Source organism: Balaenoptera borealis (assembly GCF_965194805.1).
Source record: "Balaenoptera borealis genome assembly, chromosome: 3".
NCBI lineage: Eukaryota > Metazoa > Chordata > Mammalia > Artiodactyla > Balaenopteridae > Balaenoptera > Balaenoptera borealis.
Window position 1 is genome coordinate 73,556,933 of NC_138866.1, and position 25,784 is coordinate 73,582,716.

General features: G+C 55.9%; 1 protein-coding gene across 1 annotated transcript; it reads left to right on the forward strand.

Moving 5' to 3' along the window:
- On the forward strand, positions 1 to 24,615 carry LOC309626024 (myosin-6). Its single transcript, XM_082386266.1, has 37 exons — positions 1 to 216; positions 1,399 to 1,542; positions 1,764 to 1,920; positions 2,018 to 2,045; positions 2,338 to 2,449; positions 2,718 to 2,810; positions 3,756 to 3,819; positions 4,086 to 4,184; positions 4,616 to 4,719; positions 4,804 to 4,942; positions 6,592 to 6,860; positions 7,145 to 7,315; positions 8,517 to 8,826; positions 9,517 to 9,587; positions 9,878 to 9,965; positions 10,056 to 10,173; positions 10,319 to 10,442; positions 10,727 to 10,863; positions 12,133 to 12,388; positions 12,535 to 12,777; positions 12,927 to 13,103; positions 13,389 to 13,534; positions 13,758 to 13,848; positions 15,984 to 16,373; positions 16,724 to 16,850; positions 16,942 to 17,060; positions 17,423 to 17,619; positions 18,185 to 18,368; positions 18,542 to 18,707; positions 18,845 to 18,969; positions 19,876 to 20,184; positions 20,425 to 20,628; positions 21,510 to 21,635; positions 21,848 to 22,123; positions 23,274 to 23,369; positions 24,045 to 24,179; positions 24,540 to 24,615. Exons 1-37 carry the CDS (start codon positions 16 to 18, stop codon positions 24,561 to 24,563), a joined length of 5,820 nt encoding a protein of 1,939 aa, XP_082242392.1. The 5' UTR covers positions 1 to 15; the 3' UTR covers positions 24,564 to 24,615.
- The last annotated feature ends 1,169 nt before the right edge of the window (positions 24,616 to 25,784 follow it).

The window sequence follows — 25,784 nt, forward strand, 5'->3', positions numbered from 1 at the left end:
CAGAGGAGGGACAAGATGACCGATGCCCAGATGGCCGATTTTGGGGCGGCGGCCCAGTACCTCCGCAAATCAGAGAAGGAGCGTCTAGAGGCCCAGACCCAGCCTTTCGACATCCGCACTGAGTGCTTCGTGCCGGATGACAAGGAAGAGTTTGTCAAGGCCAAGATCTTGTCCCGGGAGGGAGGCAAGGTCACTGCCGAGACGGAGAATGGCAAGGTGCGTGGGGCACAGCACAGGGTGGTGGGTGTAGGGGTGGAGCCACATGCAGTGGGAGCTGAGGGGCTCTGGAGAAGAGCCAAAGCCAGCGGGGGTGCTGGATGAGCCCCCCTCGAGAAGCCCAGCATCTGAGTGAGAACTGACCTTTCTTGTTAGGTCTGAGCAGGTGTAACAAGGTCCCACGCCAGCCCGTTGCCAGAGAGGATGCTGGTGGCCGAAAACCTCAGCTGGTTTCCTCCTCAGAGGGGACTTGTAGATAAAGAGGGTATAGACACAGCATCAAATGAAGCTCCCTTCTCAAACCTGCATCCCTCCACTCTGCCTCAGTTTCCTCCATGAACCAACTCTCCCCAGTCCTCGCCAACCATACCAAGAGCAAACTTTTAACGATGAACGCAAAGAGCAGGAACCCTTAAACTGAACGCTCGGTCCAGGCCTGACAACCGGCACTCAGAAATCCACGGTCCTGGTCCCTCATGCCAGCCACGAGAACTGTCACTGGTCAGCAGCAGTGCCTCAGAACCGTGTGCCTCGCAGACATGCTGGCTGACTGTTGCGTCCCATTGAGGTGTGTAATAACAGGCCACAACCTCTGGGGACTTTGACCCTGAACCCAGCTCTGCCACTAGCAGCCACCATGCTGGCAAATCATTTAGTTATTCGATCCACAGTTTTCTCCACTGTAAAAAATGCTGGAATACCTACTTGCAGGATCTCATGATGTCAGGGCACGGCAAACTGACCAGTGGCGATCAAACCATTTGACAGTGACCAATGAAGAGTGTAGGGTAGATGGGTGAGATGTTTTTCCAGTAGTGCCAAGGTTTGCCCCGAGCAACTGATGCCCTCAAGTACTGCCCCCAGGAGTCAGGGTAAGGTGTGTGTGCACAGGTCAGAGAGTGGCCAGCCCTAGACAATTAAGCAGGGACTGAAAGGTGATGCTCATGGGCACAGGGTCTGGGGAACTGGCAAGACACAGGGACTCTAGGACAGTCCCTAGGAAGGGAGAGACAGTGGGCATGGGGAGCTATGGGTCAGGGCCCAGGCACTGGTGAGAGAAGAGCTAGGGGAACGAGACCAGGTCACAGTCTGTATTCTGGGAGGAGGTAAGTGGGCAATGCTGGCAAGGGTCCTGGTGGGAGCGTGGTCACCCCTGTCCTACTGCCCCTACCCCCTCCCCAGGTGGTGACCGTGAAGGAGGACCAGGTGTTGCAGCAGAACCCACCCAAGTTCGACAAGATCGAGGACATGGCCATGCTGACCTTCCTGCACGAGCCTGCGGTGCTTTTCAACCTCAAGGAGCGCTACGCAGCCTGGATGATCTACGTGAGTGTGTCCTGCACAGAGTCCAAAGTAGGCCGGGGCGATTCTCTCACAGGGAGGGGGTTGGAACTCTCCCAAAGGGCTCTCTGCCCCCATCCCATCCCTGGTCAGCTGCAGGAAGAGAGGAGCCAGCTGGGCTGACCAGGGACTCCTCTGCCTGTCACCACTGCCCAATCCAGGCTCTCCCTTCCAACTTCTCGTGACTGCCCTATCTCCCGCTTCAGACCTACTCGGGCCTCTTCTGCGTCACCGTCAACCCCTACAAGTGGCTGCCGGTGTACAACGCCGAGGTGGTGGCCGCCTACCGGGGCAAGAAGAGGAGCGAGGCGCCGCCCCATATCTTCTCCATCTCCGACAACGCCTACCAGTACATGCTGACAGGTGGGCCAGCTGCTCTGACCTGCGCCCCCTCAGCCCCACACCCGTGGACCTGGGCCCTCAGCCCTGACCCCATTGCCTCTGTTCTTTTCTCTTCCAGATCGGGAGAACCAGTCAATCCTCATCACGTGAGCAAACACCATCCACCCACAGAGGGCCGTGGGCTGGGGGGGGGGGGGGACCCAGGCTGATTCCTGGGAGTGATGGGGTGGGGAGGAAAGGTTTAAGGAGGAGACTGCAAGGAACTGGGCTCTCCGAGGAGTGCCGGAGTGACCTACAGTGTTGGGCAGACTCTGCAGGGAGCTGGGCCCCGGGGGAGGAGATTAGATGGCTGGGACTCTGAGAGAGGAGGGTGCAGTGCTGAACTTCGAATGGAGGACGGTGGGAATCTGGGTTCTGATGGGTCCCTGTTGCCCCCAGCGGAGAATCTGGGGCAGGGAAGACTGTGAACACGAAACGTGTCATCCAGTACTTTGCCAGCATCGCAGCCATAGGTGACCGTGGCAAGAAGGACAACGTCAATGCAACGAAGGTGCCGGGTGGGCCACGGGCTCGGCAGAGGGGGACTGCGGGGCGGGCTGACCAGGTGACCCCTAGCCCTGCCCTGGGAAACAGTGTGGACTGCATCCCTGAGCCCAGTGCTCAAGACCTACGTGGCAGGAGACACACACTCTGAGGTCTGAATATGACCCCATGGAGCTGCAGACCCACCAGCAGTCCATCCAGCCACACCCCCGCCCTCCCCACCACCACCTGGAGGTGGACTGGAGATGCAGCCCTGCGCTCTGCTCCCTCTGCAGGGCACCCTGGAGGACCAGATCATCCAGGCCAACCCCGCCCTGGAGGCCTTCGGCAATGCCAAGACCGTCCGGAACGACAACTCCTCCCGCTTCGTGAGTGCACCTGACCACTGCCAACTGGCCTCATGCGGCCTCAACAAAAAAAGGGGGATGCAGTTTTGCCAACAGTCACCCCACCTGGTTGATTGTCCTGCATTTGGTTTTGGGATATCAAATAACACACACACACACACACACACACACACACACATACACACGCACGCACGCACTCCAAACCCTCCCCACTCAGCCTGGCCCCCGAGTGCTGGGAACTCAAGAAAAGAGACCCAGTGCCACCACAGCTGTTCCAGAGCTGAGTAACAGGGCTGATTTGGGTCACATTCTAGATTTTCCTTATGACTGTTTCCAAAGCTCTTCCACACTGGAAGTAGGAAGAGAGAGCATGGGCGTTGGAGCCAATTGCCCAGCATTCCATCTGCCCAGCAAGTCCCCACACCTCTCTGAGCCCCAGTTCCTTCATCAGTGAGACAGAGGTAGTAGTATCTACCTTGCTGGTTATTGGGAGGATTACAAGAGATCATATCAGAGGTACAAGCAGGACACATTCTATCAGTGTTCATTCCTGTGTCATTTCTTTCTTTTTTAAAAGAATATTTATTTATTTGGCTGAGCTGGGTCTTTAGTTGCAGCACATGGGATCTTCACTGTGGCATGCGGGATCTTTAGTTGTGGCGTGCAGGATCTATTGATAGTTCCCTGACCAGGGATTGAACCTGGGCCCCCTGCATTGGGAGAGCAGAGTCCTAACAGCTGGACAACCAGGGAAGTCCCCTCCTGTGTCGTTTCTGCTCAGAGATCCCTGGGTGGCATGTGGGGATGGGCATCCTCTTCCCTGTTTTACTGATACTAAACTGGGATTCCAAAGAAGTCATTTACATTTCCAGAACCATCCAGGGCATTCTGGGTTGCATTGAGGTCCAGGATCTCCATGCGTCTCTTCTGGCCAGTTCTCTCACTCTTTGTCCCATCTGCCCCCAGGGGAAATTCATCAGGATCCACTTTGGAGCCACTGGAAAGTTGGCTTCTGCAGACATAGAAACCTGTGAGTACGTGAGGAGCCCTGCCCACACCTCCGGGGCCTCCACCTCTGCCTTCATCCCCGCTGGATGCCCCACCTCAACATTTCCACTCCATCTTCTGTCTCTGTCTACATTTGCCTCTTGGCTTTAGAATTCTTTTTCCTTTAAACCGTATCTTTCCCCTGGCTCTCTCCACTTGCCGTGAGAGCCCTTCTCCCCTGACCTCCACCCTTTTGCTGGCTTGGCTCTTTCCCTCCTTACCTGCCTTCCTCCCCTCTCCTCACTTCAGATCTCCTGGAGAAGTCCCGGGTGATCTTCCAGCTGAAGGCTGAGAGGAACTACCACATCTTCTACCAGATCCTGTCCAACAAGAAGCCAGAGCTGCTGGGTGAGCCCAGCCTGATGCCCCTGCTGCCCCCAGCGCCCTCCGCAAGCCCGCCTGTGCAGGGCAGATCCCTCCTCCTCCTCACCCGCCCCGCCAGCCTGCTCATCCGCCCTCCTTCCATCTGCCCATTGCCTTTCTCTTCCTCCCTCACCTTGGACTCCCCTGTGTCAATTCTTGCCTCCCTTTCCACCCTTCCTTGTTGCTTTACTCCTTCTCCTCTGCATTTGCCTCCCCTTCTCCCACCTGTCATTCGTCCACCATCCTCCCACCCTGGGTCCTCGCTGCCCACTTTTCCTTTTCTTCTGGCTCCTCCCCTTGGTCCTTGCTGACGGTCCTCCTCTCTACCTACTCCCGCTCTTCCCTTCTCCCCACCCCTCCCCTCACCGTGCCCCCTCCCACCCCCTTGTCCCCTGCCCTGCCCCTCGCCTGGACAGACATGCTGCTGGTCACCAACAACCCCTACGACTACGCCTTCGTGTCCCAGGGGGAGGTGTCCGTGGCCTCCATCGACGACTCTGAGGAGCTGGTGGCCACGGATGTGAGTGAGGAGGCAGTGGGAGGGCTCCCGGACTGCTGGGCCACCCGCCCCGCCACCCACTCTGCCTCTCTCGCCCTGCCCCAGAGCGCCTTCGACGTGCTGGGCTTCACTCCTGAGGAGAAAGCCGGCGTCTACAAGCTGACGGGCGCCATCATGCACTATGGAAACATGAAGTTCAAGCAGAAGCAGCGGGAGGAGCAGGCCGAGCCCGACGGCACTGAAGGTTCGATGACAGGAGAGCAGGCGCTGAGAAGGCCTGAGGGGATGGGTGTCCGCCCGTCATGCAGAGACAGTCCTCTGGGAGCACGGTTTCCCATTCTGTGTCCAAAAGGGGTGCCTTTCAACGATTTTTTTTTTTTTGGCTGTGTTGTGTCTTCGTTGCTGTGCGCGGGCTCTCTCTAGTTGCGGTGAGCGGGGGCTACTCTTCGTTGCGGTGCGCAGGCTTCTCATTGCGGTGACTTCTCTTGTTGCGGAGCACGGGCTCTAAGAGCGCAGGCTTCAGTAGTTGTGGCACGTGGGCTCAGTAGTTGTGGCTCGCAGGCTTAGTTGCTCCGTGACATGTGGGATCTTCTCAGACCAGGAATTGAACCCGTGTCCCCTGCATTGGCAGGTGGATTCTTAACCACTGCGCCACCGGGGATGTGCCCCTTTCGATGATTTTTAAGGAGTTACGTTCACAGTAGCGATGTTAGGCCCACGATAGAGAAAGTGGGAAGAAACCAGGAATAGGAGAAGCAGGTGGTCGAAAGGCTATGCTTTCTCCCAGGAGAGGGCTCAGCCCCACCCCCAGTCCACCTGGCCCAGGCTCCAGGCTTTCTTCTCCATTAGAACCTAGCCAGATGCCACCCTCCATCCCAGACAGGCTGGCTCCCAGAGGACCTGAGGCTTGTGGGTGGGTGAAGGCAGGGACATGGGAGAAGAGGGCAGACAGGGCGGCGCCTCTCAATCCCGCTAGCTTCTCAACCCAGCTGCACAGAGCAGAAGTGAATTGGGGAGATTTCCTTCTGCACCCAAGACACCCCCAAGCCCAGGACTGATCTCTGCACATCCCCATCACTAATGCGGTGTGTATGTGAGGGATGCCCAGGCCTTGGGTGAGCCCCTCGCAGGCTCCGTGCCATGTTCTGTTTGGAAGGCAGGAAGCCAAGGGTCAGGACACAGCTCAGGGCATTGGCACATCACTGGGCCTCAGTTTCCCCCTCAGTGGAATGGAGCGAAAGCCCTTCCTAGCTCCCTCTAAGGCTATCTGGAGAATCCTTTGAGAAGGAGATGTGAAGGTGTGAACAGGGCTGGACAAACGCCCAAGAACGTTCCTCTTGGCCCACCTTCAAGGACCCCTTCTCTATGTCTGTTCAGATCAAATGTCAAGCCTCAGTTTCACAATAGCATGTCGCCAGTTATCACAAAACTCTTGAAATTAAACCAAATAAATTCCTTCTAAATAGAGATCATATGTTGGATGACACATTTGGAGAGCTGGGGATTGGGGGAGGGTGACCAACTTGCTGTTAGGAACCTTGATTTCCCAGCCAGTCAAGTTGGCCAACACATAGATTCAGGGTAGAGCATGCCCAGTCCTGGGCTAGATCCTGGGATTGCGGACAAAGGAGGAAAGAAGCAGAGGACATCATCAGCCACAGTCCCTGCCCTGGAGAGATGAAGGGATGCAGTGTGGTAGGAGGTCCCGGGGTGAGGGAGGGGCCTGGGCTCCAGCCTGACTCAGGCACACACTGGCTGTGTCACCACTGCAAGCCTTGTGCCCTTCAGGCCTCTATTTGCAACTCTTTAACGAGAGAGGTGGGACCTGATGGTCCTGGTCAGGGAAAGAGGGTCTGCTGAAAGTGCTTGCTTATCCCTTTCCTTCTCCACCAGATGCCGATAAGTCCGCCTACCTCATGGGGCTGAACTCAGCCGACCTGCTCAAGGGGCTGTGCCACCCTCGGGTGAAGGTGGGCAATGAGTACGTCACCAAGGGGCAGAATGTCCAGCAGGTGTACTACTCCATCGGGGCGCTGGCCAAGGCCGTGTACGAGAAGATGTTCAACTGGATGGTGACGCGGATCAACGCCACCCTGGAGACCAGGCAGCCGCGCCAGTACTTCATAGGCGTCCTGGACATTGCCGGCTTCGAGATCTTCGACGTGAGTGGGGAGCCTGGGGGCCGGGAGAACAGTAACTCACTGGTCCGCACAGGCAGCCCCCGCTGGCTGCGCCGGCTACAGGCCAGGCGCGGGGACGGCGGTGGGCTCCGCAGTGGTGGAGACGGTCATGTGTCTTCAGGGGGCTCTCCCTCCCCGCCCTGACAGGGGAGGGGAGGGACCAGCTGCACCCCTTGCTGGGCTGGATGCAGCCCTGGGCCCACTCCATGGGCCACGGACAGCTGCCCGCCTGACCCGCTCCCCTCCCCCACCCCCCTGCTCTGTAGTTCAACAGCTTTGAGCAGCTCTGCATCAACTTCACCAACGAGAAGCTGCAGCAGTTCTTCAACCACCACATGTTCGTGCTGGAGCAGGAGGAGTACAAGAAGGAGGGCATTGAGTGGGAGTTCATCGACTTCGGCATGGACCTGCAGGCCTGCATCGACCTCATCGAGAAGGTGCCGCTTCGACCCCTCCACCCGGGTCCCCTTCACCCGCCATCCCAGACAAAGTGGCAGCCCTGTCCCTCTACACCCAGGAAACTAGTCCCCAGAATCCCAAGCCCCCTTCCAGGCCCTGCTTTCACACACTGTGACATCACAAGCATACACAGGTCCAGCCCTTCCTTCTCTCCCCAGCACCTAAGACCTTGTCCTGTCTGGTGGACACCTCCCAGGGTCTTAAGAGGGGGATGTAGTGAAGGAGAGGGCTCCTGGCCCCTCTGACACCCCATGAGAAGCGTCATTCGTGGAAAGAAACTAGGCTGAAACTAGACATGTTGGCTCCCCATCCTCTCCCTGTTGGCTGAGGATAAGCCCGTCTTCAGCTCCTCTTATCTATGGAGGGTCCTCAGAGGAGACAGGACGGAGCTGGTGGGAGGCTCCCAGTGCTGCCTTGCTCCCAGGGCTCCATTGCTGATGGAGGCCAGAGGCCGCAGCAACTGCCCCTCCCCCAGCCCAGCCACGGCCAGTCAGAAGACAGGGCCTTCCCCACAAGCTTTGCGTAGTTATCCGGGGTGCTGCTCTTCCAGAGGCCTCAGATTTCCCTGAAACTGTATGTAAAAGTGTGTGTGGACTGGTGGTGGGCGAGGTGTACATGCAAGTGTGTGTGTGTACGTGCATTTTTCTGGGGAGGGGTCTTTGGATTCGCCAAATTCTCAGTAGGATCCCTGTCCCAGGAAAAGTCAAGAGCTGCTACACTTTCTGAAGTGCAGGACATTGTGCAGAACCTGGATCCCTCTAACCATTCCTTGAACGATTGTTACCCATCATATAGGCACGAGTCTGGCCTGCCCTGTAGTCTGGCGCCTCTGACACACTTCTGTCCCAGCCTTCACCCTGCGCTGGGGCAGGGAGCCATTCAGGAAGAAGGGGCTGTTCTGTGAGCCCTGGGGGGCCGGGGGTGGGGATTGGGAGTACAGGGCTCTTCTCTGGGTCCACTGGGGCAGAAAGAGGTTACATTGGCCAGATCTGAATGTATTCGGATTTAGGTTAACTCCAGGAATATTGGCTTCCTGTATCGGGACACGAGGTACCAGCTCGGGCTCTCTGTGGCCTGCCTGCTACACTGGGCTGCAGTCTCTCCTCTGTCGGGGTATGGGACTCTGCAAGCCTGGGAGTGCACTCAGAGATGCTCTCCCCCTCCCCACCCCGCCATCAGCCCATGGGCATCATGTCCATCCTGGAGGAGGAGTGCATGTTCCCCAAGGCCACTGACATGACCTTCAAGGCCAAGCTGTACGACAACCACCTGGGCAAGTCCAACAACTTCCAGAAGCCGCGTAACATCAAGGGGAAGCCGGAAGCCCACTTCTCCCTGATCCACTACGCTGGCACCGTGGACTACAACATCATAGGCTGGCTAGAGAAGAACAAAGACCCGCTCAACGAGACGGTAGTGGGCTTGTACCAGAAGTCCTCCCTCAAGCTCATGGCCACACTCTTCTCCTCGTATGCCTCCGCTGATGTCGGTAAGAGGGCAGCCCTGCACTGCCAGAGCAGTTCTGGAGGTGCAAGGGGCCAGGATCCCGCTGCTTCAAAGCACACAACTCTAAAGGCAGGAGGGAGCCTGTGAGCCACGGGAGGGGGTCAGGAGATCCCACAGCAGCCCATCTCTACCCCTTCTGTGGAAGTGCCATTTTCCCCTTTGGGTTATGGACGTCGTTGTACATGCTGTGCATCTCTTCAAGACTCTGGGCGACTGAAGATCAGTGAGGGTGGCACGTACATCACTGCAGCAGGCCTGGCATGGAGCCGTGCCTGCAGGAGGTCACAGTAAATGTTGAGAGGATCACTGAACATACAGTAGAACAAACGCGCCTCCAGTTCAGAGAAGGAAGAGAAAGGGTGTGAATTGAAACGATGAGGGTAAAGTACAAGAAGAAAAGTAGAAAGTGGAAAGATGTAAGCATGGGTCGGGGTTAGAAGGGATTGGGAGGAGAAAGCACTAATGTTATTTCAATGCTTGCTTTGTGCCAAGCACTGGAAGGCATGCTCCATGCTTGATCTTTTCTAATCTTCTTCTCCTCTTCATGAGAAAACTGAGACTTAGAGAATAACTTGCCCAAAGTCACACATCTAGTGAGAGGTAGAGCCTTGCCCCTAGCCGAGGGCTCCTCCGTTTTCAAGCCCTTGTTCATCATTCCTTCTCTTGTTATTAGGGGACAGCAGTAAAGGCAAAGGAGGCAAGAAAAAGGGCTCATCATTTCAGACAGTATCGGCCCTCCACCGGGTAAGAAGGGCCCAGAGATGCCAAGAGACTTGTGGTGGGCAGGCCCAGCCCAGAGCATTTTGTCTGCACCACCCTAACCTGATGCTCTGACTTTGGAGAGGAAAGAAGCTAGAGTTATGTGGCCGTTTTTGGCATGTAAATTCTATACAAGCCTGAACTCACATCATAAATTATGTATCAGCTCCCTATCCCTTTGAGGGTTCTGGTGACAGGTTGTCTGGGTCCCAGGGCTCAGGGAACAAAGGGATGGTCCCTGTGGCTCCTGACCTCCAACTCTCATCCACCCCCAGGAGAATCTGAACAAGCTGATGACCAACCTGAGGACCACCCACCCTCACTTTGTGCGCTGCATCATCCCCAATGAACGGAAGGCTCCCGGTGAGCGATGCACAAGGGTCTAGTCTGGAGAGGGCACTTGGCATCCACTTGCCCTAAGGCTGACCCCCTCCCTCTCCCTTCCTGCCACAGGGGTGATGGACAATCCCCTGGTCATGCACCAGCTGCGCTGCAATGGCGTGCTGGAGGGCATCCGCATCTGCAGGAAGGGCTTCCCCAACCGCATCCTCTACGGGGACTTCCGGCAGAGGTGGGTACCAGGGCCCCCCAGGGCTCAGGGAACAGGGGGAGCACGGGCAGCCTCGGGTGGGAGAGGAGTCTTCATGTGGCCTCAGATTCTGTGGGCAGAGCAGATCAGTGCAGAACGTGGGTAACTACGGGCACCTCCCTCCCAGGTACCGCATCCTGAACCCGGCAGCCATCCCCGAGGGCCAGTTCATTGACAGCAGGAAAGGGACAGAGAAGCTGCTGGGCTCCCTGGACATTGACCACAACCAGTACAAGTTCGGCCACACCAAGGTGAGTCTAGAGCCCCGTAGGGTGGCGTTGCAGGATGTGCGACCATGCTGAGTGGACCAGCTGGGAGTTTGGAAGGCAGACCCCTGATTCCTGGCTACCCGTATCAACCAAGGGCTGGAACCCAGGCTTCCTTTCTGTCTTGTTTTTCACATTTCACTCCCAGGTCTAGGATGTGTGGGTAACAGGGCCCTGGGAAGCTGAGCCAGGGTCTCCCACACTCTCCCTCCACCCTGGCTACCCTTCTCTGAGGCTGTGGCCCCCTTGGCTCTACCCCTCACCCCCAGGTGTTCTTCAAGGCGGGGCTGCTGGGGCTGCTGGAGGAGATGCGGGACGAGAGGCTGAGCCGCATCATCACCCGCATCCAGGCACAAGCCCGGGGTCAGCTCATGCGCATTGAGTTCAAGAAGATCCTGGAGCGCAGGTGAGGCTGGAGGGAAAGAGAGAGGCACTCTCAGACGTGTAAGAGGCAGACAAGCAGAGCCAAGTGGCGTGGGTCAGGAGACCTAAATTCAAATCCTGGCTCCACCACTTACTAGCTAGCCTGGGCAAGTGACTTTGCCACTCTGGGTCTCATTTTGAATTCTTTAAAAAAGAAAATTCCCCTTAGGGAAATACAAATTAAGACTCCAATGAGATACCATTTTAAAACACTAGATTGACAAAAGTCAAGAAGTCTGACCCAGTGCTTATGGATGTGTAAATGTGTGCAATCTCTTTGGAAAACAATGTATCATTTTCTTTTAAAGTTGAACAGTTACATACCTTTCCACTCCTGAGTGCATTCCCACAGAGAAACTCCTGCACGTGTTCAACATGAGACAAAAAAGAATCTTTATAGTAGCATTGGTCAAAATAGAAAAGATCTGGAAACAACTTGAATTTTCATCCACAGGAGAATGGGTGAATAGTAGTAAACTCATTCAGGGGAATATTATAAAGCAATGAAAAAGGAGGAAACTAAAACTACATGGTACAATATGTTTGAACCTTAAGAGCATATTGCTGAGTAAACAAAAGCAAGTCACAGAAGGATACCTATTGTGTGATGCAATTTTTTTTGATGCAATTTTTATAAAGTTCAGAAATAATTTTTAAAATAGCATATTGTTAAAAGATGCATACATATATGGTTAAAATATTTTTTGAAAAAGTTAGGAAACAAAAAACACAATATTCAAGGTAGTGGCTGCTTCTGGTGGAAGGACCAGGAAAGGGGATGGGGTGGAGCCCACAGGTAGAATCAATGATGGCAATGCTCTAGCTCTTGTTTGGGTGATAAGTTCATGGACAGTCATTTTGTTTCATGCTTCATAACTTACACATATGTTATAGATATTCCTAAATGGAAAATATCATATTTTTAACATGCTTGAGGTTCTTATGAGATTAGAAACACCGAACACAGTAGACATTCTACAAGTGGTAGCTTCCATAGCTACTAATACTCCAGTAAGGAAGATATAAACTGCCCTTTTGTTGAATTGATCAATTAATAAATATTTATGGAGCAACTCCATGTTCAGTGTGGTTATGCTGAGGTGGGGTTGCCTATCAAGGCTACAAGACAGGGTTCCTGCCCTCAGGTGCCTACAAACTTGCTTAGATGTGCTGGGAGCCGAGTGCTGCTGGCCCCATGATTGCGAAGTGCTCTTTTACAGTGCCCTTCCCTGCCTCCATGTTTCTTTGCCAGGGATGCCCTGCTGGTAATCCAGTGGAACATTCGGGCCTTCATGGGGGTCAAGAACTGGCCCTGGATGAAGCTCTACTTCAAGATCAAACCGCTGCTGAAGAGCGCAGAGACAGAGAAGGAGATGGCCACCATGAAGGAGGAGTTTGGGCGCCTCAAAGAGACGCTGGAGAAGTCAGAGGCTCGACGCAAGGAGCTAGAGGAGAAGATGGTGTCCCTGCTGCAGGAGAAGAACGACCTGCAGCTCCAAGTGCAGGCGGTGAGACCATTTCTCCTCTCCCCTCCTCTAGATTATAGCCTGTCTCATCACCAGGGACTATGAGTCTCGGAGCTCCGGCTCTCTTTAAGACTCTGAATCTCTCCTCTCTTTCATCACCATCTCTCCTCTCTGTCCTCTTCTCCCAGGAACAAGACAACCTCAACGATGCGGAAGAGCGCTGCGATCAGCTGATCAAGAACAAGATCCAGCTGGAGGCCAAGGTGAAGGAGATGACCGAGAGGCTGGAGGACGAGGAGGAGATGAATGCCGAGCTCACAGCCAAGAAGCGCAAGCTGGAAGACGAGTGCTCTGAGCTCAAGAGGGACATTGATGACCTGGAGCTGACACTGGCCAAGGTGGAGAAGGAGAAGCACGCAACAGAGAACAAGGTGAGGGCAGCTCCCTCTGGCTCCAGCCCAAGTCTCCTCAGGATTCCCTGACCTGAGTGTGGCCCTGGTCCTTGGCATTGGAGGTCTCCACAGACGTCTCCAGGTTGGTGACCTTTGACCCTAAAGGGGATGGGGTTCTTGGTCAACAGGTGAAGAACCTGACAGAGGAGATGGCTGGGCTGGACGAGATCATTGCCAAGCTGACCAAGGAGAAGAAAGCTCTGCAAGAGGCCCACCAACAGGCCCTGGATGACCTTCAGGCTGAGGAAGACAAGGTCAACACCCTGACCAAGTCTAAGGTCAAGTTGGAGCAGCAGGTGGATGATGTGAGTAGCAACAACCATGCTCCATCCCTCTCAGGTTGGGATTTTTCAGGCAACACCGATGGCCAAGGGGTCCCCAATCCCTAGAACTCACTTCCATGACCCCTGGGGCCCTTTTCTTTCTGCAGTTCCTCACTAGGCTGGGTCTCTAATCCTTCATGCTTGCAGGGCTAACTCTGCTGGTTTGACTTCCAATCCCATTGGACTTTGGGTTTAGAAGGGAGCAGAAGAGGATGCACTGTGGATCTCAGATTTCCTACATCCTGTTCATTTTCTTTTCTCCACCAGCTGGAGGGATCCCTGGAGCAGGAGAAGAAAGTGCGCATGGACCTGGAGCGAGCAAAGCGGAAGCTGGAGGGAGACCTGAAGCTGACCCAGGAGAGCAACATGGACCTAGAGAACGACAAGCTGCAGCTGGAAGAAAAGCTCAAGAAGTAGGAGCTTGCGGCGGCCAGGAAGGGCTACTGAGGGTGTCTGGCCTGAGGGTTAGAGCGCAAGGTGCTGCAGCACCTCTGGCCAAGGCTGCTCTGGGCACACGGCCCCCGCCCCCCACCTTCACCCTCGGGGCCAGGGGGAGGGGACTAGTCCTCGCATGCCGAGGCAGGAGAGGATGGGCACAGAGAAAGGAAAACCACCTGTCACCCTCTTCTCCTCTAGGAAGGAGTTTGACGTTAATCAGCTGAACAGTAAGATTGAGGATGAGCAGGCACTGGCCCTTCAGCTGCAGAAGAAACTGAAGGAGAACCAGGTGAAGTTCTTCTGGGTGGAGCCACCCAGGAGCTCAGTGGCACTGAGGCAGCTGAGGCTGCAGGAGCTGCTTAGGGTTCTAGACAGTATCTAGAACTCCAAGCCACCCAGAGGCCCCAACAGCCCTGACTTACAGGCATTTGGGAACATCAGCCTTCCCCCACTAGAGCAATAATGTCTTATTTCAGCAGGGCTATTTGGGGGAGAGGGTGGGGATCATACTTACTAAAAGGGCTTCTCTTGCTGAGCTATGCGCCACCTCATGGGTTTTCTGCGCTGGGACAATTGGTAGGGCTCCGTTCTCCTCTAACCCTTACTTTTGGTGCTTCTCCCCGCTTCATGGGGGTGAGAACGGCCTTCGTGGAGCACCTTCCCATGGGAAGCTCTGTTCTTATTCTTCCCAGGTATTTACCCTAGCCACTAACTCAGGCTGGATCCCCACAGAGCACCATGATATGGAGTCAATTCCTGCAAACTTGAGCAAGTCACTCCCCCCTCCTGAGCCTCAGATTCTCCTCTCATCTGTAAAATGGGACTAATGACCCCTGCCTTGCAGAGGACCAGAAGAGATATTGTTAGGAACCCACTTTGTCAACCAGGAGGCGACCTATATATGTCATTTTAATATAGCTTAGGCTAGAGAAGTGAGCCAGCCACTTGCAAGAAGATGTTCTTTTGTCTTTCCCATGGCTTTCTCATCCCTCTGCAGGAGGAGATTGAATTAACAGCCAGAGTCTCCCTTGCCTTTAATGCACCCTGAATTCTAATGTGCTTTTAGTCCCGTGTTTGTCAGAAGAGCCCTGGAAGCAAGGAAGGCAGGTACTCTCATTCCCATTTCATAGCTGCAGAAGCTATACGGCCACATCTGGACATAGTGACCCCAAGGCCACAGGGACTCAGCTATTTATCCTCTCATTTTCTTATGGGACCACTAGTGGAGAGAGCTGATCTCCCCTCAGCATTCAGGGTCGATGGCCCAGGGTACAAGTGACACATGAACACAATTCCCCTCCTCTGGGGGCTGCTCAGGGGCTGGTCTGCCTTCAGTGATACTCTTCCCTCCCATCTTCTTGGGTGCCCCTTCTGGGTTTTAGCCCGAATATTAGGACGTCCCCAGGTTCTCCTACCCTGGTCTGGGCAACCTCTTTGACTGTTGAACCCAGAACAACTGTGCTGTTATCCTCACCAGGTCTTGGCAATGGGCTGTGGTTCCTCCTTCTTCCGGCCCAAGCTCTTGCACTCAGTCCCCATTCTCCATCCTGGGAGCAGGGGTATGGTGGTCCTCTCTCTCCTGCTCCCAGGACCCACACACACACATTCCATCAACACCATCCATAACCACAGATGAAGGGATCCCACCAATCCTCCCCTTTGCTCCTGGCTAGTCAGACAACAGATCAAAATGGTAAATGGGACATTCTTCCAATTTAGTCAGGCCAAGGCTAAGGCCAGAAAATAATGAGGTAGGGACATGATACAGAGGAGGGCACCCTGCTAGCACTCACCTGGCCTGGAAGGGAACAATTAAGCTGGAACCCAGCCCTGGGCATAAATAAAGTAAGCCCTGGAGAGTGAGGAATATGGTTGATTAGACTTTGTGGTTAATTCGGAAGATTACAAAAGTTTTTGATTATTTTGAGGCACATTGTTGCAAATATTTGTAAAATACAAGCACCAGCTTTCCTGCCTTATCATTAGCAGAGCAGAGCCTAGTGAATCTGTGGAATCTTTGAGACCCAGGACCTCACGGGATCTCAAGATCCCTCTCTGAACACAGATTCTCAGGAATCAGGGCTGCGGATGCTCAGACTGGGTCTGAGATGCCCCTCCAGGAAATGCCTTGAAGGTTTGGCTTCAACCAAATTCCCACTGATGGTCTGTGTATTATAGGATGTTTGGCAGCCTCCCTGGCCCCTGCCCACTAGATGCCAGTAGCAACACCCCTTCCCCAAGTCATGACAATCAAAAATGTCTACAGACCTTGTTGACTGTCCCCTGGGGCACAGAATGTCCCCTGGTGAGAACCACTGCTCTGCAGGACCTGGGTGCTTTGGCCAGGAGCCTTCTAGAGCCCTGGGGAGGGGGCTCTGATGGAGGGGTCCGGCGGTGGGTCTGAGCCCCCTATACCCTGCCCAGGCACGCATCGAGGAGCTGGAGGAGGAGCTGGAGGCCGAGCGCACTGCCCGGGCCAAGGTGGAGAAGTTGCGCTCAGACCTGTCCCGGGAGCTGGAGGAGATCAGTGAGCGGCTGGAGGAGGCCGGCGGGGCCACGTCCGTGCAGATCGAGATGAACAAGAAGCGCGAGGCTGAGTTCCAGAAGATGAGGCGGGACCTGGAGGAGGCCACGCTGCAGCACGAGGCCACGGCGGCCGCCCTGCGCAAGAAGCACGCAGACAGCGTGGCCGAGCTGGGCGAGCAGATCGACAACCTGCAGCGCGTGAAGCAGAAGCTGGAGAAGGAGAAGAGCGAGTTCAAGCTGGAGCTGGACGACGTCACCTCCAACATGGAGCAGATCATCAAGGTCAAGGTGGGCCGTGCTCTCCTCTCCTCGCCCTCTCCTCTCTCACAGCCTCGCAGTGCGCCTTACTTCCACTTCCTCTCTGCCACCGCTCTTATTCTCACTCCCTTCATCACCCTCTGGTCTCTCTCCCTCTCTCCCTTGCACCTGCCTTGCCCTCCACCTGTGTCTCCATCTCCTCACCATCTCTCCCTTCTTTAATTCATGCATCCTCTCCAGATTGTGTCCCTCCAGCCCCGCCCCATTTCACCCCCCACCCCCTGCCTCTGTGCTCTCCCCAACCTTGGCCCTCCCTTCCTTCCTCCAGTCAACCCAGCCCCTCCCACATTCACCTTTCTCTTGTCCCTTACCGCCTGAAGGCAAACCTGGAGAAGGTGTCCCGGACACTGGAGGACCAGGCCAACGAGTACCGGGCGAAGCTAGAAGAGGCCCAGCGCTCCCTCAATGACTTCTCCACCCAGCGAGCCAAGCTGCAGACGGAGAACGGTGGGTGCCCCTAACCAGCCCTGTACCTGCCTCATGGAAGAGCGTCAGTTGCCCCCTTCCATGGCCCACAAACCCTTGTTCCCACCTGCAGGTGAGCTGTCCCGGCAACTGGAGGAAAAGGAGGCGCTGATCTCCCAGCTGACCCGAGGGAAGCTCTCCTACACCCAGCAGCTGGAGGACCTCAAGAGGCAGCTGGAGGAGGAGGGCAAGGTGAGGCCCGGCTACGGGGCAGCGGACAGGATTGATGGCAGCCCTGGGGCAACCAACCTCAGAAATGGAGACTAGAAGCTGCAGAGAGGCCTCTGTAATGAAAAAACCTCCAGGCCAGGTTCTTCTACTCTTCAGCTAAGCCACACCCGAACATCACTGAGTACATCCTTTCTTATTTGGAAGGGATGGGCAAACTGGGAAGGTACCTTAAGGTGTTGAGATTCCACACCAGCCCTCACCCTGAAGGAGGCCGGGGCTTGGTTGAAGTTCATAGATATGAAAAGGATCTGGAGAATGGGGAAAGGGCCTTCCCTCCCACCTTCCCAGATGCTGAACCCACCTCCCGGTGCTGCCTCTCCCAGGCGAAGAACGCCCTGGCCCACGCGCTACAGTCAGCCCGGCACGACTGTGACCTGCTGCGGGAGCAGTACGAGGAGGAGACAGAGGCCAAGGCCGAGCTGCAGCGCGTCCTGTCCAAGGCCAACTCGGAGGTGGCCCAGTGGAGGACCAAGTATGAGACGGACGCCATCCAGAGGACCGAGGAGCTGGAGGAGGCCAAGTGAGTCCTGGGCAGCCCCCCACCCTGCTTCTAAGAGAGGAAGGCTCAAGAGGACATGGGTAGAGACAGGCAGAGTGGGCATGGGAGGCAGATTGACAACCTGCAGCGGAAGGCTGAGGTGGAAGAGAGGAGGTGGGGAGAAACGTGGTGGGCAATACAAGTGCTTGTGAGGGAGCTGGGATCCTGTGCTCTGAGTGAACCCTGGCTGGCCCTGACTCACTTCCTGTGACGGGCGAGCTTTTGGCCCGGGTTATACCTGATGCTCACGTATAAGACGAGCAAAAAGCTTGTTGGTCAGAGGAGCTACCGCCGATCAGCCTGGGTGGGGAGAGGTGAGGGCTGCCACCCTGATGCCGCTCCCCGTAGGGAAGAGCCTCTGTTCTAGGCACCCGAAGCCCTGGCTCCCTGGAGGCTGGGGTTCCAGGGCCTGAAGGGCTGCTCAGTGTCCCAAGGAGCTGTGTGGGAGGGCCGGGCCCTCCTCATCTGGCAGTTCAGGGAGGGGAGGTCCCAAGGCCCCGCTGTTCCCAGGTAGAGTGACACACATACACCCAACCGCCCCGGGCAGGAAGAAGCTGGCCCAGAGGCTGCAGGAGGCGGAGGAGGCCGTCGAAGCAGTCAATGCCAAGTGCTCCTCGCTGGAGAAGACCAAGCACCGGCTGCAGAATGAGATCGAAGACCTGATGGTGGACGTGGAGCGCTCCAACGCGGCCGCCGCGGCTCTGGACAAGAAGCAGAGGAACTTCGACAAGGTGGGCCCAGCCCGGGGGCTCGCAGCCAGGGGCCAGAGCAGGCGGGCAGGCGGGAGTCGGGAACGTCCTCCCGGGAGGCAGAGGCTGGGAGGAGGCTGAGCCCAGGACGGGGGCCTGGGCGCCCCTGGGCGTGGGGCTGGGGCTGCCCGGTGAGCCGCGTCGCGTCCCCGCAGATCCTGGCCGAGTGGAAGCAGAAGTACGAGGAGTCGCAGTCGGAGCTGGAGTCGTCGCAGAAGGAGGCGCGCTCCCTCAGCACCGAGCTCTTCAAGCTCAAGAACGCCTACGAGGAGTCCCTGGAGCACCTGGAGACCTTCAAGCGGGAGAACAAGAACTTGCAGGGTGCGGGCCCAGGCCGGGGGCGGGGGCGGGGGGGTGGGGCGGGGAGGGTCCGCACGTGGCGCCACCCAGCGGCTGCTAGAGGCGTGCCCCCCGTTGGACCACGGCTGCCCCAGCTGAGCGGCCCGCCCCTCCCACAGAGGAGATCTCCGACCTGACCGAGCAGCTGGGCTCCAGTGGAAAGACCATCCACGAGCTGGAGAAGGTCCGCAAGCAGCTGGAGGCCGAGAAGCTGGAGCTGCAGTCGGCCCTGGAGGAGGCCGAGGTGAGGGCCTGGCTCTGCCTGCACCCCTGCCTCCGACCCTCTCCTACCCACCCCTGCCCTCCTGTCTCTGACTCCGCACTCTACCTTACCTGGGGGTGACGCTGACCCAAGACAAAATCTATCAGCTCCTTATTCTTAGTCCAAGGTCATATACCCACTACCCATGACTACCTCCAAAGCCAAGGTCTGTGCAAAGGAAAATGCCACACACAGCTTGATCATAGGTTTGTTTCCCACTGGGTTTATAAAGTTGAAACCTGGCCATCATAACAACCCCTCAGACAGTGGGTGGGAACAGGGGCTCCAGAGTCAAACAGACTTGAGTTGGAAACTTGGCTTCAGGACCACCACTTTGTCATTGGGCAAGTTCCTTAACCTATCTGTACCTCGGTTTTCTCATCTGTAAAATGGCATCAGTTGTATATACCTCATAAGATTTTACGCATGACTATTATGAAGATTAAATGAGGTAACATGCTTAAGCACTTAATATATATTAGCTATTGTTACTGTTCATTTGTAAGAACCTAGCGATAGCCCTGAGATTTGGGGCTTCTAACTTTTTTCACTACAGGGTGAGGGACCTGGGAAACAAAGAGAAATGTTTGAATTTGTGGTTGTAAAAATCCTTCCCTTTTCTATGATATTTTAGATGGGTCAGGATCATGCAGTGTTGGTGCTGGAGGGTCTTGACAATTGTGAGCTCAGAACCCTTTCCTTGACAGAGGAAACCGGGGGTATCCAGCACTTCCTACCCCAGAGCACCCGGATGGCCTGGGATGCAGGTCCCCCCTCCCCATCTCTTCTCAGCTCTTCCCCTCCTGGCTGACACCTTGCATCCTCCCAGCCTCCCTCCCCAATGTACCCTGTGCCCTGACTGTCTACTTCGGTCCCTCTCCCCTCCAGGCCTCCCTGGAGCACGAGGAGGGCAAGATCCTCCGGGCCCAGCTGGAGTTCAACCAGATCAAGGCAGAGATGGAGCGGAAGCTGGCAGAGAAGGACGAGGAGATGGAGCAGGCGAAGCGCAACCACCTGCGGGTGGTGGACTCCCTGCAGACCTCCCTGGACGCGGAGACGCGCAGCCGCAACGAGGCCCTGCGGGTGAAGAAGAAGATGGAGGGCGACCTCAACGAGATGGAGATCCAGCTCAGCCACGCCAACCGCGTGGCCGCCGAGGCCCAGAAGCAAGTCAAGAGCCTCCAGAGCTTGCTGAAGGTACACGGTGACTCTTGGGAGCAGGAAGTCACCTCACCCAGGGAGGGGTGGTGGCCGAGTTGGGTGGTGGTGTCCCATCACAGCGCCAGATCCCTCCTGCCCCTGGGCCGTCGCAGACACCTCCCACAGGTCCCACCTGAGCCGCCGCCAGGGGCTCTCCACAGCAGCCAGTTCAGCTGACAGCCTTCTGATGGGCCAGAGCCCAGCTCCCTCTCTCACGCCCACTCTCCTGATGCGCAGGACACCCAGATCCAGCTGGATGACGCGGTCCGTGCCAACGATGACCTGAAGGAGAACATCGCCATCGTGGAGCGGCGCAACAACCTGCTGCAGGCCGAGCTGGAGGAGCTGCGGGCCGTGGTGGAGCAGACGGAGCGGTCCCGGAAGCTGGCCGAGCAGGAGCTGATCGAGACCAGCGAGCGGGTGCAGCTGCTGCACTCCCAGGTGAGAGGCCAGGAGAAACCCGCTGAGCAGCAGAGCCAGGCCATCTAACAATGTTCTGAATCAGATGCCCTGAGAAAGCATACGTCCAACCTGGATCATAAATCATTTCATCTCTTGGACCAGCTCGCCTCTGTTAGTCAGGGCTGCGGAACCACAACCTTGAGAAAGCGGTCTACACTTAAAAGCTAAGAGTGTCATGGTTGATGGGTGGTGCCTGGCAAAAATCACAAATCTGGGAATCGTGGAATGCATGCTGTGATGTGACATCCTACATCTAGAAGACAGCCAGCCTCAGCTTGCTGTATTAAAATGGGACTTTTGGAGTTGAAAGAAGCACAACCGCATCTACTTACAAACCAAATTCTCCACAGAACACCATTTTTCTGCAATCCCATACACACTGTTTTCAGCTATACTCGGTAATGAGTTTTTATGTCCATCTTACTGCACTGCCCTGTGGAGTTTTGTTCCGTAATCTAGTACATATGGGAATGACATCACCCACTGATGTGGTCCTCTCTTCCTTACCCCACTCTTTCTATAACTATAATCACTTCCAGGATACTGTCCCTTTAAACAAGTTTTTCCCATTTTCCTTGGAATATTTTCATACTCCTGCACAGACATGTTACTACAGAGCTCAGGAGTAGAACTACAGACCCTTTCCTGCTTGAAGTCTTTCTTCAGAGCTGAGTCCCTTTAGATATAATGTCTAGAATATATCTATTTTCATAGGAAAAGAGAAAACAGGTGCAAAACAAGGAAAATACTAAAAGCAAGACATGTTTTTTAAAAAATGACCAGTTCTAATTTTCTCTGGGTAAAAGTGTAGAATCAGGCAGCAAAGCATACATTCAGTAGTTTTCCTTACCTTTATCTAGAACACCAGCCTCATCAACCAGAAGAAGAAGATGGAGGCAGACCTGTCCCAGCTTCAGAGTGAAGTGGAGGAGGCAGTGCAGGAGTGCAGGAACGCCGAGGAGAAGGCCAAGAAGGCCATCACGGACGTGAGTGACCGCTCCCCTTCTTGCCCTCCCCAAAAGACTCGAACCAGGGCTGTGGGTCCAGGCCAGGCCACTGTGCTGTACCAGCAGTGACTCTGCCACTCCGTGGGTTTGAGGGCCTCAGGGAGCAAATGCCAGGAGGGGAAAGAGGTGATCCTTAATGGGAAAGAAGAGGCCCCAGGGCCCTGTTCTTTTACGCTCTCTCCCGTGCACAGGCCGCCATGATGGCGGAGGAGCTGAAGAAGGAGCAGGACACCAGCGCGCACCTGGAGCGCATGAAGAAGAACATGGAGCAGACCATCAAGGACCTGCAGCACCGGCTGGACGAGGCCGAGCAGATCGCCCTCAAGGGCGGCAAGAAGCAGCTGCAGAAGCTGGAGGCCCGGGTGCGGGAGCTGGAGAATGAGCTGGAAACCGAGCAGAAGCGCAACGCGGAGTCGATCAAGGGCATGAGGAAGAGTGAGCGTCGCATCAAGGAGCTCACCTACCAGGTGCGGGCGCGGCGGCTGCTCTGGGGCCGGGCCCTTGGGAGTGGACGTGAAAGCGCATCCCTCGCCCCACCTCCTTACCCACACAGGCCCCGCACAGAGCCTCCCAGCCCTCCTGCCACCTGCTCCTTGAGAAGCTGTCTTGAGATTAATTTTCTTTCACAATCTCTGGAGACAGTTTGGCTCGAGTCCATGAATTTTTCTAGCGAAGGGAGAATCTACTTCTACTTCTTGAAAGCTCTTTGAACCAGCATTTCCCCAGTTTTTTAATAACCTGAAGTGCTACCGTGAAGGCTTCAGAACAGTCCAAGCCATCTTTCCACCAGCCTCAGAGGCAGGGGCATTGTGTGGCATTTTTGTGATGAAAGTCAGGGATGGGAAAAGACTCAGATCTTCCGTGGAACTTCTGGGACAACAAACAGAAGGCCTTAGAGAAAGAAATCCCAAAATGTTCTAAGCCCTCCATCTGTATAGCTCAGAGCTTATGCCCTTGATCTGGTATTTTCACAGTGTGCCTGGGCAGGAGAGACAGAGAAAGGGGGTATTGGTCTATTTGACAGCTGGATATGAGAGGCACAGGAAAGAGATACAGACGTAGAACTTCAGGTGTATCGTGGGCATAAGTGGCAATAGCATCCTAGCACATGCAATGATCGGGAATGATCACGCGACATTGGAGCCACTGATCCTGGTGCCCAATACCTGACCCAGTACAATGCATATTGGGTTATGATAGATTAGAATGATCTGGATTATGATAATCCCTTCTTTCTGCTTTCCTCATTAGTCCTCTCTGGTCACTCCAGAACCACTGGCCAAGAGCACCTCTGGTGCTCCAGATTAGAGCTGAAACAGCCCTGATGTCTCCATATTATCAGATGAAGAAATCCCGTTTGGTTCCGAGCCCCTCCTCCCATTTCTCACCTTAGGGCCACAGCCCTCCTTGCTTTTTAGATCCTGGACTGAGGACCTTGCCGTGCCCTTTGACCTATAAGTAGTGTCAGAGATGAAGTTTCCCCACCAGCTCTCTGACCTGGCCTGTTGGAGGGAGAAGCAGCTAAGGCGTGAGGAGAAGATGGGGTGGTGAGGGAGGGAAAGGTAATCGCTCTCGTTCCTCCCCCAACACTGGCTTCTCCCGCCCACATGCCCCCAGACGGAGGAAGACAGGAAGAACCTGCTGCGGCTGCAGGACCTGGTGGACAAGCTGCAGCTGAAGGTCAAGGCCTACAAGCGCCAGGCCGAGGAGGCGGTGAGTTCATGGTTTCCTCCACACACCCCTCCTATGTGTCAGAACCAGCAAGTGTCCACCCCAGCGTGAGGCCTGGATGGAGGGTTTGCTATTCACTTTAACTCTCAAACTCAGAGCTGTGTCAGGCACTCTAAGTTCATAAGAGCAAAGCTTATTCCACCCAGGACCTGCCCACAAGCTGCTTGTAATCCGTATACCGGTAAGCCCAAGAGAAGGCAGTGCAGCTGCTAATGGAGGTCAGGGGGCCAGCCAGTGCTGAAGGCTGGACGGTGGCAGGACAACTGGGCCTGGAAGAGGACCTGAGCAGGCATAGCACAGTGGGGAGGACAGAAGTGTGGATGTGACATGCTGATGAGCACACCTGTGCAGGAACCCCTGGCAGTCCAGGAGCATCTGTCAGTGTCACAGTTGGACAGGTGCGGTGAAGCTGGATTCTGAGGGCAGGGAGACCAGGCAGCGTGGGATTCCTCTTGGGCAGCGAGTGGCTGGGAGTCTGAGTGCTGGACAAGTTTGAAGAGGGGGCCAAGCCAGGAGCAGGACACCCTTGGCAAGGCTGTTGCAGGAACACGGGTGAGGGGTAAGAGCGCTGAGCCCCTGGTCAGGGACAGGGAGTCCCCCAGACTAGGAGGCTGGGCCCCCTCTCTCCTCATCCTCCCGCCCCCCAAACCCCCGCAGGAAGAACAGGCCAACACCAACCTGTCCAAGTTCCGCAAGGTGCAGCACGAGCTGGATGAGGCAGAGGAGCGGGCGGACATCGCCGAGTCCCAGGTCAACAAGCTGCGGGCCAAGAGCCGCGACATCGGCGCCAAGGTGGGTCCCTCCCCAGACCCCGCTACTCACGCCCCTAGCAGTGCGGCCCCAGTGTCAGTGCCCTCTTAGTGGGCACTCCTCCCCCTGTATTTGGATAGCCCTGAGGGTCCCACAGCACTCACACCTGAGCATCCCCCCTCCTGCTCAGAGAAGCCCCCCACAGACTGGAACCTCCTTAGGAAGCCCAGTCCCACCCCCCCGAACCACAAGGACCCCTAAATGGGACCCCAAGATCCCTGAGGCCTGAACCTCTCCCCACTAAGGGCATCTCCCTTAGGCCCCTCAAAGCCCTGGAGATTCCCCCCCACACCCTTCCTCCCTCCCGCCAGCTGCCCCCTCACACCTTTTATTCTTTCTCAGCAAAAAATGCACGATGAGGAGTGACACTGCCTCTGAACCTTGCTCTTGCTGACCTGCAATAAACATGAGTGCCAGACTCTGCCTGAGCCCCTATCCTTCCCTGCCGACCATCCAGGAGCCATCCTGGACTCCTGGGGGAGGGGGGCCCTGCCCCTGTGTCAGAGCTGGGGGAGCCAAGACACCCCACATCTACAGAGGAGGAACCGGGCCCATAGAGGTGAGGCGGCTTCCCTGAGGTGGCAGAGCCGTGAGTCCCCCTACTGCTCAGCCAACCAGACAAGGGACGAGAGGGAGAAATTTCAAAAGTGGAGAAAACAAAGGCACCAGAGGGTGAGCCAATTGTAGACACTAGGAGACAGAATTTCACTGCTGAAACTGAAGCCACCCTCCACCTACCCTACCCCTGAGGCCACAGGAGTCCTGGGACACCTGTTCCCTCCAAAATGAATTCCCCACCGATGCCAGGAGAGGCTCAGAGCTGGCTGGGGATAGAGATGTGGATAAAGAGGGTGACACAGGTCCCCTTCTGGTCAGCCCCTTAGAAGTAACCCATAGGGAGTCCCGCTCCCCATCAGCCGCTGGTACAGTTGGCTGGGGCCCGGGTCTGTGGGCCACACCTCATCGTGAGGGCATCCTGAGACTCTGCAGCCAGCTGACACCAAACTGAACCAAAGTGTGGACCAAACCTGGGTCCCGCTTGTCTCATTTTGACCTCTCACACAGACACAGACGAGCAGGGCACGTGCAGGTGCACACCACGGAACACACTTCGGCTCCCTTCGAGCTCCCACCAGGGACAGGCTGGCCCGTGTCACACGGCTGCTCAGGGGACAAGGCGGGTCCTTACCCCACTCTGCTCCTAGCAAACCCCTGCCCCCTGCTGAGCTTTCCTATGGCCAGGCCCTCCTGACCACCTTCTCATCCCTTCATTGCCCTCCCCATCTCCTGGACTCCCCTGGTTAAGCCCTTCCGCTCCCTCTTCTGAGGCCTTGACCGCCGCCTGCGCAAGGTCGGTCACCAGTCTTGAGAATAGCCCGTCGGTAAAGTCCTGAGAACTGTGAGCAGAGACCAGAGAAACACAAAAGCCAGTCGGTTCCAGCCCTGGAGAGGCTACCAGTTCCGGCGAGGAGCCAGGACATGAGGTCAGGAGAACAGGAACCCAGAGGCAGGAAAAGCCAGACCAAGAGTGGCTGGTGGTTAGCACCGAGGGGAGCAGAGCAACTCTACCAGAGTTCAGGTTTAGGC